This window comes from Esox lucius, chromosome 22 (genome assembly GCF_011004845.1).
Source record: "Esox lucius isolate fEsoLuc1 chromosome 22, fEsoLuc1.pri, whole genome shotgun sequence".
Lineage (NCBI taxonomy): Eukaryota > Metazoa > Chordata > Actinopteri > Esociformes > Esocidae > Esox > Esox lucius.
Genome location: NC_047590.1, coordinates 9,881,047 through 9,895,562, shown reverse-complemented (window position 1 = coordinate 9,895,562; position 14,516 = coordinate 9,881,047). Strand labels below are relative to the sequence as shown.

The window sequence follows — 14,516 nt, the reverse complement described above, 5'->3', positions numbered from 1 at the left end:
CACTGCCTTGTAGCCTACTTTCATCCACTATGTTCGTAAATTGATGTCAGTGTTTCAAACATATTTTGGCAACTGGCTTTTAATAAAGTTATTTAACCTTACAAAACGCGATTTCAGAATTTCATTTTTACATTTCGGGGTGAATATCTACATTTGCTTGCATCGATTCGGCCTGTCGCCCAGGAAAGACGCCAGAAAAATAGGGAAGTATTTATTTACTTGCTACTTCAGGAACGGAAACAGCGCGGCGGATATGGGGTATTTAAAATAAATAAGATATGAGGGTTTTATCACGGACTTGATGTCTTGCATATACATTCTTACGGAGTTCATCGACTATTACTATGAAATATAACAGATGACATATCGCAACCTCGGACCGAGAAGAACCAGCTTTGACGGATGACATTTGACACACTGCCGCCGCAAAAGAGCGCTGCATCCCGGCTGCGAAAAGATAGACCGTCGGTGGGGCACGGCCCATATTGGTTCCGTCTTCAATTAGTCGACCATGATCAAATACCTAGCTAGCTACTGCCACTTCCTTTGGACTTCAAATTCGCCGTAAACCCTACAACGGAAAAGCGGCCTTGAAGTGTCGTTGGGATACTGTTCGGTTTTCCACATAATTTTTTTACGGTAAGTGAGGTGTACTGATACGTAACGTCACTAGGTTTTCTCTGTGATTTGCCGTTGTTGTTTTTATCCTAGGTGCTCACGAGCTGGAAAGTGGTGTTTCGTTCTGACACCGATCATTTAGACTTAGGATTTTTTTTCTCATTTTCCAATAACAAACTGTTAAATATTTTTTTATTATTATTTAAATACAGATTTTTAGGTTAACGTATTTGTCAGTTGTGTCTGTGTCTGGCTATGTGAGAAGTGATTAGTTGGTTTAGGTTCCAACCCACCGAACTATTGTGATAGCCTTCTGGGGTAAAATATTTAGTCAATGTATTATTTGCCTTTCTATAACCATGTAAAGAGAAATATACAAGGTGTGTCATGCCGTGGTCAGAGTGGGACATGCAGGATTGAGGTTCAGGTCCTGGGATTATTCTCAGCATATTTCCTCCACTAATTGGCTTGATAGATACAAATTAATAAACCTAATACATGAACTACTGCTATGCCACCTCTGGTCATCTGTGTAAACAAAACAGCAACCTCTGGTGATCTGAGAGAAAACCTGTGTGCAAGGCTCTGGTTTTGTTGAATGGACAAATTTGATATCTTTGGATTGATTATCTGTTACATACAGTATGTCTTCTAAGCCTAGAGTTTGTAGATATTAATGGCCTACAAATGGGTAGAATTGAAATGGCCATTTCGATGGATTTATGGACCTGAGGTGATCGGTGGTTGATACCAAGTGACTTCCGGCCTGGGCGATCAGAAATAGCTGGTGGTATGTGATGGAGAACAATAACAACTAACATACACAGAACACTGTCAGCCACGCAACGGAGCCAGCTTCCTGCATACCGCCCAGTGCTCTGCCCACGTCATTCCAACCTCCGACATTGGCCTGGGAGCTCTGAAACGTCTGTCAGTCACCTAAACCGCTACCTATTCCCTATAAGGTCATCTGGCGATTCCCAGGGATCATTAATGCTGATTACCAGAGCTCTGTTTAAACGTACTGTACTATTATGTGTTGGTTGCTGTTGACCATACTGGGTGTACATTTACATTTTAGTCATTTAGACTAGTAGTTGTATGTGCATACAGTTCCTGCCTGGTACGTCATGGGAATCAAAACCCAAAATCTCGGCCATCGCAAATGCCATGCTCTACCAACTGAGCTACAAGGTACCGCCCTGTCGGTCAGTTCAGCTAGCCCCGCGCTTCTAGCCCTCTGCAATTCTTACTGTCTTAATGGGGTGAGTGACTCCATGCCCCTCATGTCCCTGGGGCTACATCTTAATTAGCCTTTGCCCTTCTTTTTTCGAATGCAAGCCAAATACCCATGGAAACGCTGCGAGTGGTCAAAAAAAACATGGCAAACATCAATACACTGGTACACTAAGTAGGCTGTTTAGTTAACACATTCCATGAGTAAGCCATGGGGTCTCCAATCCTATCTACGGTTAGGGATGTTTAAAAATGTCTTCTTGAAATGTAAAGAGCAATGAGTTCATAGTGAATGTGACTTAGCTTATGGAACCTGACGTCCAACACCTCTCTCAGTCTCTACACTTCAACGTAGTGACTCCACGGATCACTCGGTTCTGGCAGTTATACACATTGACCACCACTATGGCTGGTTTAGCGCAATCATAATCCATGTCCATGTTCTCATGTTTGACTGTATGGCAGGCCTTCTTTCACAGTATTTTATGTTTCGAAATATATATATATATATATATATATATATATATATTACCCTAGAACGTCAAAAAATAATTAATTCTTAGTTATTTTAAGAGGCTCCCTCCATTGTGATTTATTACTCTCAACTAAACTAGGACGATTTTCATTTATTTAGTGCCTTGTAGAAATACCTTTACATACAGTATTATAATATCCACACTTCTATATGGATCCATCCTGTTACGTATGAAATATTGACCTGCCTTACTCATCACCCAGTATCCTTTATGACTGCCTTTCTCTCCTGCCTGGCTGCCACTGCTTTTTCCTAAAACTTATGACCTCATTTCCTGTAAACAGCGAGAGAATAGAGCTGTTTTTAGTATGTTAGTCAGCCATATTGACACGTACCCCTGGTGTATTTTGGGAATTGTACCAAACCAGAGAGGTGAAGGAACTGGATTTTGACCCTTTTCGGTTCCTTCAGAGGGATAAGCCCAGAGAACCTGGTACAGACACATCTTTTCTGACCCCTTTACACACATCCTCTCTCTTTCCGTACCATCCTGTATCAGCCTTGTGCGTAAACTGTTATATGGACTACATCTCAGATATCTCAGTACTACCTTCAGTCCGCCTTTAAGTGGTCCCTCTGTCTTGAGTGCCGCCTTCCTCTCTCCTTCCCTTCTATCTTTCCTTCACTCTCTCCTTCTCTCCTTCCCTGTCTCCCTCTCTGTTTCCTCCTCTCTCTCCTCCCCTCCACCCTATCTCTCTCGGTGTAATCTCCTGGCAGGCTGATTAGGGGGTGTAAACCTTGAATGCCTCAAGCTGATTGGTCTGGATATGTCCAGCCTGTAGTCTCTAGGCCTTTCTCTTTTTCCCCTCCCTCTCCGCTATCCTCACTTTCTTTCACATCTCCCTTTATCTCTACCTCCGTCATGCTGTGGACAGACTTTTGGCCTGGGGCGCATCACTCTATCTGAGCTTCGAGTCGGGCTCGACACCTCCCATGTCCCTCTTTGATTTAATTTAAACTCCCCAACTGTGGTCTGAGGTAAGTGGACAGAACAGGGACGCGACATTCACAGGCCTCCAAACCTGTCTCGGTGCCAAGTGCTCTTTAGGGAATGTTAATTGGTCTGGCTGGCAATAGGTGTGTCTGGCGTTGTAGCGTTGGCAAAATGTATTGCATGACAAATGTTGTCAGGGTAAGACGTCATCTGACATTACAGAAAGGAAACAGGCGTAGATATAACTTGGTGAAATGGCATGCTTTCATTGTAACATAGTAATAGCCTGTTATTTGTTTCTTAATTAACTTGAACCAGAACTGCCCATCTTCTGAGTCATTAATACTAGCTTATATACAAGCTAAATACCAGTGGAAGCATTGTTAATAGCCAGACTCAACAGTAATACACCAGTGTACTGAGTATTTTGTTTACTCATTCCATTAGTAAGCCATGGGATCTTATCTCTGATGTAGCTGTAGGAAGGTATAAATATTTTTCCCTGGAATTTATAGAGCTGTCATTTCATAGAGAATGTGTCTGTTTTGGAAGACTAAAGTGTGTGTTTGTTTATTTGCATAGAAGAAACGTGTCTTGTTGTGCATTCATAGGAAAGGGTCATAGAAGAGGCCAGTGTTAGTGTTTTACTTCCTCCGCCAAGCAGGAAGTGTGAGTAATGCAGCTGTGGGGTCGGTCCTATTGTGGTGTTTGTGTGTGTGTGTAGACATAGCTACATTTATGTTTAGCTGTATAAATAAAATTCAAATAGTCAGAATCTACTGTGTCAGAGATACAAAACAGAGACAGATCCAGACCCAAACAATGAAACTTTTTATAAAGAAATTACTTTGTAGTAGATAATCCCCATTTGAAACCCCAGAAGAATTTTTAAAAAAAATATTAATGGTGAAGAAACAACGGCTGTGTACCATTGGTGGTTACATTCCTTTTGAATTTGTGTCATGAGCGCAAACAGTAGTGAATGCAAACATTTTAGCAGGATTTATTTCCACGGGCTGACCCCGACAGGTTTGAAACCCACAATTTCCAAGGCTGTGCTCTACCAACCGTAAGTTGCACAGGACGTCTGACGTCCTTAATTTACCATCCACCGTTTGCATTGTATTATTTCTTTACAGTATAAACTATATTGGTTAATGCGTTGGCAATATTTACAGTGTTTTTCATCCCAGTAAATCAAATATAATATAGACGGCTGCAAAGTAAAAAAATTATTGCTAACCAGAGACCTTTGGATGGGTCAGCCCATCCCTGTTCCCTGTTTGACCTCAGTTGTGACTAACTCCATTTAGCTTTTCATCCAGCTAATTATTAGAATCAGAGTTGTTTAATTAGGTTTACAGAATCAACCTACAGTTTAACCCTTTCCTTTAGGTTAACCATCTGTAGGGTCAGACCTCTTAACTACCCCTGAGAGAAAGGTTGGCAGGCCGACTGACAGGAGTGTGAGACAAGTAAAGAGAGAGTCAGAGAGAGAGAGAGATAGGGAGAGAGGGAGGGAGACAGGGTGAGAGATGGATACTGTGCATGCTTGTCTGTGTGTATGTGTGTGTGTGTGTTGGTTTGTGATCCAACCCGCCCAGTAGAGGTTAACTGTGTAATATAATTAACTAATGGGTCTTAGGTGTGCTGACAGGCAGTAACCAGGCTTGGAAGGACACAGATAGGGGGGCTGAGATGGTGCCACTGTAATATGTGTGTGTTAATATATGCTTGTGTGTGTTTTTGTCGTCTGTAACTGTAGGTAGAACTTGCCTGGTTAAAACCAGTGCACAGATACACAAAACCAGTTCACAGATACACAGCCATTTATTTGCCACTGTTTCACGGACATTATAACAGTTTAGGGTAGCCTATACTTGTAGTTTAGACTCAGCACAAAGAAATTGCATCGTGTGCAAATGCAGATGTTGAGATTAGCAAGAAGACGTTTCTCTCATAGTCATACCATAACAGGATGCCCTGTAATGACTGGATAGACCTGTGGTAGCCATTGTGTGGCCCCCAGGCTGCATGTGGCCCCCAGGCTGCATGTGGCCCCCAGGCTGCATGTGGCCCCCAGGCTGCATGTGGCCCACAGGCCCTTAATTGGCCGCTTGCACAAAAACAATCCTATATTCCATTCATAAAAAACATACACTCATACACTGTCAGTCAAGCCTGAACCAGTTTACCGAGTATCTATTGTAGCCTACACCATCCAGCAGGTGGCAGCAGCTCAGCTGTATAGCTGCAGGTTGTTGCGTGAAAACAAAGGCTCTAAGTAAAACAAACCTTGACTGACACCTAGCTAGCTAACTGATGGCGACAAGCTAGTTTCGCAATCAAGTAGACATGGACTGATTCATTGTTGAATAGAATCGTAATACTGACAAAGAACTGTGAGATAGCTATGAATGAACAACCACTAGAACGCCAGGGAAATCTGGAGGATGATGGCGAGGAAAGACGGCAAGCTAACGACCGTGGAACAAGAAGGCTGTGATGGACAAAGAATGTTTTGCCTTAATATTGTGTGCTGACCTCGCAAACAAGGAAGCTATATTAACACAAGTTAGGCAAGGAGAAGGGAGTTATAGCACTAATAAAAGAGTGGAAATTCACGGGTTTTCGGAAATAATTGTCTAAGTAGCAATTGTATAGGTAAACTGAACGATGGTGACTAACACAATGTAATGCAACAAGTCGTACGTGTGGTTACCTTTTATTATTGGGAGAGCAGTGGACCACTGGTTAATCAGCAGAATATGCTGTCTTGATTATTGCTAGGTGAGTTGTACTGGCTGTCTCGCGTGAGAGTTCTGAATATTTCAGTCACTTCCCTCAAATCTGTGACTTTTTACAAGCAAAGGAAGAGATGAATCAGAGCTGGAGGATCCACGGTGACATCCAAGCTTGCTTTTTTAACTGACATCACATGCCTCCTGAACACAGTCAGTATCCACCTTCAAGGGGAAGCACAAACCCACGGCAACGTTAGCATCTCTGCTTTAACCACGAGCTACCAGCGGCGCTGTAATGATTTTTGGTTTATAAAACCAGACTTGAAGTCCAGCTAAAGACGCATTATTCTAAAGAAAAGGGAACCGGGGACATAAAAGAGCCGTCAGAAAATGATGTTTTGATGTGTCATTAAAATAAATGTGATTTGGCTCCATTTAAAAAAACTGAGCGTGAGGGAGAGCGTTGAGGAGCAGAGTGAAATAAGGGGAGCAGAAATGGAGGGTTAGTGTTGGATTTACCATAATGGTGTCCTGAGCTTATGTTTCCCCACACTTGGTTTTTATGAGGGGGGAGAGAGTTGGGGGGAGAGAGGTGCGTACGTGTAGGGTTCAGAGGTGGGGGGTGGGGTTGCTGGGGTGCGTTCAAAGCCATAAAGAGGAAGGAGGGATTCCAGGGAGAGAGCGAAATATGAGTGTGTATGGAGAGATGATCAGACTGAAGCTGTGTGTTAATGCATGGATTATAGGAAGCATCCTCTGAGCAGCAAATCCACACATTCTCCCTGTAATCCAAACCCTGGATCAAGGACATTTACCTTCTGTGTGTCTGTATCTCTCCATGCCTTCTGTATATTGCTCTTCCATTAATAGACTCAGCAATTGGTGGTTTTGCGTACAATTTCCCCTAACACCAGATAAGACCAGGAAAATGCTAACAAATTGCAAAATGTTTATTTTTTTTGCTGAAGTGTTAGATGAAAGTAAAATTGGGGTTAGGGCTAGAGTTGTCTTCAGGTTAGGGATTAGCGTTTAGGTTCAACATCCGAATCACGATCAAGAATGTACCACATACGAGGAATTTGACTCTGGATTAGTTCTCATTTGATGGGAAATATATTTCTTTCCCCGTTTAATTAATCTGTGTACATATTAGTTCTCCCAATATTCACCTTGATGGCTCTCAGTTTCCATCCAGTCCAATTTCAATCCACATCTTGTGTTACTGGTAGGACGCGCTTACCGCTAACATCTCTGTCTGCACGGGGCAAACATCGTGTCCATGCAGTTCTTCTACTGTAGGAGGATGCCCCTTGCTGCTCTCTGACTGGTTTTAGGTAGTGTTAGGGTATAGATCGGCTGCTAGGGGCAGTGGTAAGCGCAGTTAGAGTACATTTTTAACATTGTTGGATGGACAGCCTTCCCGAACATCACTGTAATGGTCGAATCCAATGAAAGGTGATTACCCAAACCTTAACCCTAACTTTAATTCCAACACTGCGCTACCTAACCTTAACCCAAACCTTTTTTTAAACTTAACCTAACCTTAACTCCAGTTATGTTATGCCTAAACATAACCCCTACAGTTTGCTTTTACTAACCTTAACCCAAACCTTAACCCTAACATTAACCAGGTCTGTGATATATTAACTTATCCCTAACTTAAAATTGAATCATTAGCATCACAATGGGTAGCCTGTTGATAGGACTAAACACATGGGCCCTAGTCAAAAAGTGCTGCACTATAAAGACATAGGGTGCCTTGTGAATAACTGAGCTGCAGTAGTGGAGCCGAGTGTGTGTCAGTGTGTGCGTGGAAGTCTGTCGTTCTGTTGACGGAAGGATTATCAAACAGATGCCAGCAGTTACAGGGGATTTCTCCGATTAATATGCTGCTAGCCCAGGTACAAAAGCTCTCTGGCGCTCATATCCATCACACTGAGCTGTGGAAATAATACCTGATTTGTTTTGTCAGCCTGTTTCATGTGAAAACCCTGTGCTGTGAGAACTCTGCACACTGTACACTATCAAATGAATAAACGCTCACATCTCAAGCGTGATTTGTCTGAAGTGAATCCAATCAGTCATAGAACCCATTTCCCTCTAAGGTTGTGAGGTCTGGGTTCCACTTACCCACCAAGAATTTACAAAACACCCAATTAAACGGAGTACACTGCAACAGAGCACCAAACCACTGTGACTAACCCGAAATCACTTCTATTTAGATGTCTTGTGATATCATGCTTATTTTCCACTTCCCTTGACAATATAAGCAAATGTTTCCCATGCCAACAAAAAACCCATTTAAAGTTGAATTGAAAGAGATAACGAAACTTGGTGAAATGTTACGTCATGCCAGTTCAGCAAAAACAGAGAGACTGGGGGTGGGAGAGGGACGGAAAAGGTGAGAGTGACACAGAGAGAACGAGGAAAAACTGAGTTAGAGACACAAAGAGAGTCAGAGAGTGAGAGAAACAGAGCGATAGAGGTAGAGAATGAATGATGGTTATATAAAACCTCATCCTGTCTGTCTCTCCGTGTTTCCTTCAGTAAAGTACCAGTCTGAATATCTCTCTGTTCTCTAACTACTGTGTTTAGGAGTTATTGTGCCTCAGCTAACACTGTGTTACATAACATAGCCTCTGTACCTGTGTATAAATTCAGTTTCACCTCTGGGTCCTGAACAATTTTCTTTTATAATCACTGACGCTCACATCAGTTATTGTAAGGTGACATCCAATTACAGAACCGTCTGCCCATCCTATTTTATCACATAACAGAACGCACTGTCCATCCTATCACATACCAGAATGCTCTGTCCATCCTTTCACCTCACAGAATGCTCTGTCCATCCTTTCACCTCATAGAATGCTCTGTCCATCCTTTCACCTCACAGAATGCTCTGTCCATCCTGTCACATACCAGAATGCTCTGTCCATCCTTTCACCTCATAGAATGCTCTGTCCATCCTATCACATACCAGAATGCTCTGTCCATCCTTCACATACCAGAATGCTCTGTCCATCCTATCACATACCAGAATGCTCTGTCCATCCTATCACATACCAGAATGCTCTGTCCCTGTCCATCCTATCACATCTAGACAACGCTCTCTTTACCACCTGTTCTTGCTTCTTTCCTTGTCCTCTTATTCCCTCGTGTGTGTGTTGAGAGTGGAGGCTTCTGGCCAGGCCCTGGCTAAGCAGAGCTGTGAGTAGGATGCTGGCCTGGCTATGTTCCACATTGTAGCGCTCTCTCCGCTTCTCTGTATCTTTCTCCATCTCACTCTTTATCACTCCCTCTCTCTGTCTCCCTATCAGTCTCTCTCTTTCTGTCTCTATATGTATCCTTCCCTCTCCATCCCCTTCTCTGTCCCTCTTTTTCTAAACTCCATCTGTCTAACTCTAACCCTTATTCTTTATCACTCTCTTCATCTCCATTCCTCTGTCTCTTCCCCGCTCTCTCTCACGGCTCCCCTCCTTCTATCTTTCCTCTCTCCCTTCAGCTGCTCTGACAGCAGTGACTGAGAGGGCTAATTTAAGAGCCTCCTGGGAAAGGCATGCTGGCTGTCTCTGTGTGTGTGTGTGTGTGTGAGTGTGTATTTGTAAACCTGTTCAAAGCAGGCCTGTGAACACAGGCGGGAAAGGGTTGGAGAGTGTGGGAGGTACAGACGCAGTAAAGAGAAAGATAGAAATAAATCGAGAGATTAAAATTCCTAGGGTAAGAGGAAAATCATCTGATTGGTTGAATTGTTACGTTGCTGCCTGGCTTTACGTGCTTGTGCTCGTCTGGATCTATTTGTGTGTGTGAGTTTGTGTGTTTGTGTGTGTGTGTTTGCCTGCACGTGTGGCTGGTTTGGTGTAATGAAGACAATTTGTTTTGGAAGTAAAGGGAGTGAGGGATGAGGTTGAGGAGTGAGGGATGAGGTTGAGGAGTGAGGGATGAGGTTGAGGAGTGAGGGATGAGGTTGAGGAGAGAGGGATAAGGTTGAGGAGAGAGGGATAAGGTTGAGGAGAGAGGGATAAGGTTGAGGAGAGAGGGATAAGGTTGAGGAGTGAGGCATGAGGTTGAGTAGTTAGGGATGAGGTTGAGGAGTGAGGGATGAGGTTGAGGAGTGAGGGATGAGGTTGAGGAGTGAGGGATGAGGTTGAGGAGTGAGGGATAAGATTAAGGAGTGAGGGATAAGGTTGAGGAGAGAGGGATAAGGTTGAAGAGTTAGGGATAAGGTTGAGGAGTGAGGGGTGAGGTTGAGGAGTGAGGGATAAGGTTGAGGAGTGAGGGATGAGGTTGATAGATAGATAGAGGGAGATAGGGGAGAAAAAGTGCTAAATAGATAAAAGACAAACACTGTTGTTTGGAAGAGAAAGCAAAAGAAGACAGAGAGAAAGAGAGGCAGTAAATGAGAGAAAGCGATAGTAAGCTAAGAGATATTATGTCTTAGAGCGGAAGTGAGATCAATACATTCTATTGCTAAGAGCTTGCTAATGTGCTATCTTCATGGAGTCGAAGAGGTTTGATTCATTTTAAGGGTACTTAAACTATAATGAGAGATAAAAAGTGAGTGAGTTCATCCTAATATTAATGTTTAATATGTTGTTAAAATGTTGTCGTCAAACACTAGTCACGTAAGTGGCTTTAAATGAGAAACCATTCATGGCCTACACATTTCATCACGGGATTGTTCTGTATTGTTCAATATTATTTTCAGGACAGGTATCTGAAATTGAGTTCAGATCATTAACTACAGAATTTTTGTTAAGGAGTCAGCACTACCTCCTACCTTCTCTCTCTTTCTCTCTCTCCCCCATTTTCCCCTCTCCTTTTATCTGATTTCCCTTTCCCTCTCTACCATCTTCTCTCTCTCTCTCTCTCTCTCTCCCCTCTTCTCCTTTCTACCACTCTTTCCTCTCCCTTTTCCCCTACCACCCACTCTTCACCTTGCCCCCCCTCTTCTCCTCTCTCCCTCTTTCCTCCTCTCTCCCCCCTTCGCATCCCTAGTATTGTCAGTCTTACCCCACCTCTCTTTTCCTCCAGCGGTGCCAAGAATGAAGAAGGGTCCTCAGTGCTCTGCACGGCTGATGTGAAAATGAGACGTGACGTGAGGAGAAATGCAAATAGAGGAAATAGAGAGGAGAAATGGAGTGAGGGGTGAGGATAGATGGAGCGAGGAGAGATGAACGGAGGACAGATGGAAGGAAGAGAGGTTTCCTACTAATGGTCCTGACTTTATGAGATACAAACGTACTTGACTGTGATGTGTGGCTCATAAAGGTATTTTTAAGAAAAATCTGTTATCTGTGATTCACTCTGTTGAGTGATGAATGACCAGTGTTGAGAGATACAGATGGAGAGGAGCTGTCAAACTCTGTCTTATTCTGTCATATTCTGTCATACTCTGTCATTCTCTGTCATACTCTGTAAAACTTTGTCATTTTCTGTCAAACTGTCAATTCTGTCAATCTCTGTCATATTCTGCCATTCTCTGTCAAACTCTGTAATATGTTGTCATTCACTGTCAAACTCTGTCAAACTCTGTCAAACTCCGTCATTCTCTGTCACACTCTGTCATTCCCTCTCATAATGACTGGTGACATTCAGCAGACCTTCCTCCTTCACCCGCTCTTCCTCTCCCTCACCACACTGGGGCTGTTGCCGTGGAGCCACATATGTGGTCTCCTCTGGCTATGTGGGGAAATCCAGCAAAAGCCAACAGGCCTTTTAACGCTGTGAAAACATGACCAGTGTTTATTTCAGCAGTGCCGGGGCTGCCAAATCGTTGGGGTCGTGTCATTTGATGATCTGGTGTGTTATTGTATGTCTGATCGTCCCCTCCCTATTTCTCCCCGTCCCTCTCTCTTTCCTTCTCTCATAGGTGTACAACCTTCATCATCGTCATCTTCATCATCAGTACCACCTCAGGCCTGGGCTTTCCCCTCCGCCTCCCCAGAACCCTGTTTCTCCCTACTGGAGGAAGACAATCTCAATGGGTCTGGAGAGTTGTTCCATATGCGCACCCTAGGCCCAGTCCACCCTAGGCCCAGTCCACCCTAGGCCCAGTCCACCCTAGGCCCAGTCCACCCTAGGCCCAGTCTAACATCGCTCCACTCCAACCCCCCACAAACATAAGAGCTCCCTCGCCCCCATCGCCCCCTCCCTTCCTTCTTCTCTCACCAGCCCCTCCCACCACGCGGCCTCATGGGTTCCAAAGAGAGGTCATGGTTCAGCCCACACTCAGACTGACCCGTCGGTGGTTGTTGAAGTAAAGATGAGTGTTCTGATGTGTATCAGGAGGGAAACTGGGCTTCAGGAGAAATGACATGGAAAGCACTGAGAACAGGAAGTGACCTCAGCAACGGTCCATTTCCTGTTCGTCTAACGCCAGGAACCAGTCAATGGATAGATGCTCAGTTCAGACCCGGATCTCCAACACATCAGTCCAGCTGCCTTCATAAGTCCTTCAACAGCGACATTATTCACAGTGCTTTCCGTCAGCCTTTGTTAGCCCCCAGACCGTAACAGCGGACCAGGCAGGAGGAGGTCCCTGGCAGCGTCAGCTAACCTGTAACCCGGTCTGGTCGGCCAGTTGGTTGTTGGATTCTGACTCTGCTGTTGCCCCAGGAAGAGGTTTCTCTAACTCTGACTAGCTTTGCAGTGTCTATCGGTGGTCTGGGGGTGAGTTCCCCTGGCCTGTGGCCCTCGTTTGTGGGGTCATTGTTGGGCGAGGCCCAGATTTCTCCTCCCTGGTCCCTTGTCCGGCCTCCACCATTCGCCCCTCCCTAGCCACGGCCGTCCTCCCCCCCCGCCCCCGTCCCCACCCTTCCTCCCCCCATCACCATCACCCCCCACACCAACACTCCCCTCATCATCACCTGCAGTCTCCGCCTCCGAACTCCTCCCCCGCAGCCACCACCATGGCCACCGCCTCCACCACAGCTCGCGAGCACCTCCTGGTGGTGAGGAGGCGCAACCCGCACATGCGCTACGCTATCAGCCCCGAAAACCTGCGCTCTCTCTCGGCCCAGGGGGGTGATGGGGTAGGCCCCAGGGGTCATGGGAGTGAGAGGTCATCTGGTGAGCGATCAGGGGTCGGAGGGCAAGGAGAGGGTCACAGTGGCGGACTGCAGAGGGCCAATAGTGACACTGACCTGGTTACCTCGGAGACCAGGTCGTCGCTGACAGCGTCAACGTATGAGTTCACCATGGGGCGGGGCCAAAACCTGGTCATTAACTGGGACATCAAGGAGGAAGTGGACGCCACGGACTGGATCGGACTCTACCACATTGGTGAGATGGGGGGGGTGCAGTCTAGACATCTTCAGGGAGGTGGGGAGGGGGTCAAGTCTGGTGTCGTGCCAATGAGGTCGTGGATAATCTTCTTACCCCTGTTTATCTAGTTATTTATGTGAAAACACACAAAACCATCCTAATACACTGTTCCAGACCAACATCGCATACATACTGAAGCGCAGCAGAAACTGAGTGAATGAAACTGTCGGGCTGTGTGTGGGCGTCTGAGGCCGTGTGAGTGCTGTCGGCCTGTGTGTGGGTGTCTGAGGCCGTGTGAGTGTTGTCGGGCTGTGTGTGGGTGTCTGAGGCCGTGTGAGTGCTGTCGGCCTGTGTGTGAGCGTCTGAGGCCATGTGAGTGCTGTCGGGCTGTGTGTGGGCGTCTGTGTGGGCGTGTGAGTGCTGTCGGGCTGTGTGTGGACATCTGAGGCTGTGTGAGTGCTGTCGGGCTGCGTGTGGGCGTCTGAGGCCGTGTAAGAGCTGTCGGGCTGTGTGGGCGTCTGAGGCCGTGTGAGTGCTGTCGGGCTGTGTGGGCGTCTGAGGCCGTGTGAGAGCTGTCGGGCTGTGTGGGCGTCTGAGGCCGTGTGAGTGCTGTTGGGGAGTAGCGTGGCAGAGGCCCTGTGATGGTGACCTGTACAATCTAAGAGCGTTTGGGTCAAGGTCCGTGGAATAATGACGGTGATGATGATGGGCACCTTAATGCCTCACACCAGACTGGTTAGGGAGGGAGGAGGGAGAGGAGGGGGGCGGAGGCTGGAGGAGGGGGGAGGCCAGATAGGAAGCGAGGGATTGAGGTGAAGCCTTTCACTGTCTTGGTTTTATGCCCTGACAGTCAAGTTTAATTACTTATCCATGCTGCTGTCTGCTTGTGTGTGTGTGTCTTGCGTGTGTGTGTGTCTTGCGTGTGTGTGTGTGTGTGTGTGTGTGTCTGTTTGTGTGATTTGCATGTGGTAGGGAGCCTTAACTGTCTGCCGTGGTTTTGATGAGGAATTTGAAACAGTATGTGATAAATACAGGCTCAGACAGTGTTAATAGCTAAGTGTCTCGGTGTGTTTGCATAATTTATGTGTAATAGGTAAAACTGAAAGAGTGTCAGCACTTACAGGGTCTCTGCTTGTATTGCATTCCGGACTGTACAATAGGCCAGAGTGGTTGCAGACAGGATCAG

The 14,516-nt window shown here is 45.7% G+C and overlaps 1 protein-coding gene across 3 annotated transcripts in view; it reads left to right on the top strand.

Moving 5' to 3' along the window:
- Positions 1 to 21: 21 nt before the first annotated feature.
- Positions 22 to 14,516, top strand: part of hecw2b (HECT, C2 and WW domain containing E3 ubiquitin protein ligase 2b) — a 35,004-nt gene continuing 20,509 nt past the window's right edge. Inside the window, exons 1-2 of one of the 3 annotated variants that reach the window (XM_010891104.5) lie at positions 22 to 639; positions 11,937 to 13,348. In XM_010891104.5, coding sequence (XP_010889406.2) covers positions 12,976 to 13,348 — 373 coding nt within the window. In that variant the 5' untranslated portion in view covers positions 22 to 639; positions 11,937 to 12,975. Of the gene's footprint in view, positions 640 to 3,227; positions 3,368 to 11,936; positions 13,349 to 14,516 lie in introns of those variants that run through there. The other 2 variants (XM_010891103.5, XM_029116477.2) reach the window with 2 other exon arrangements.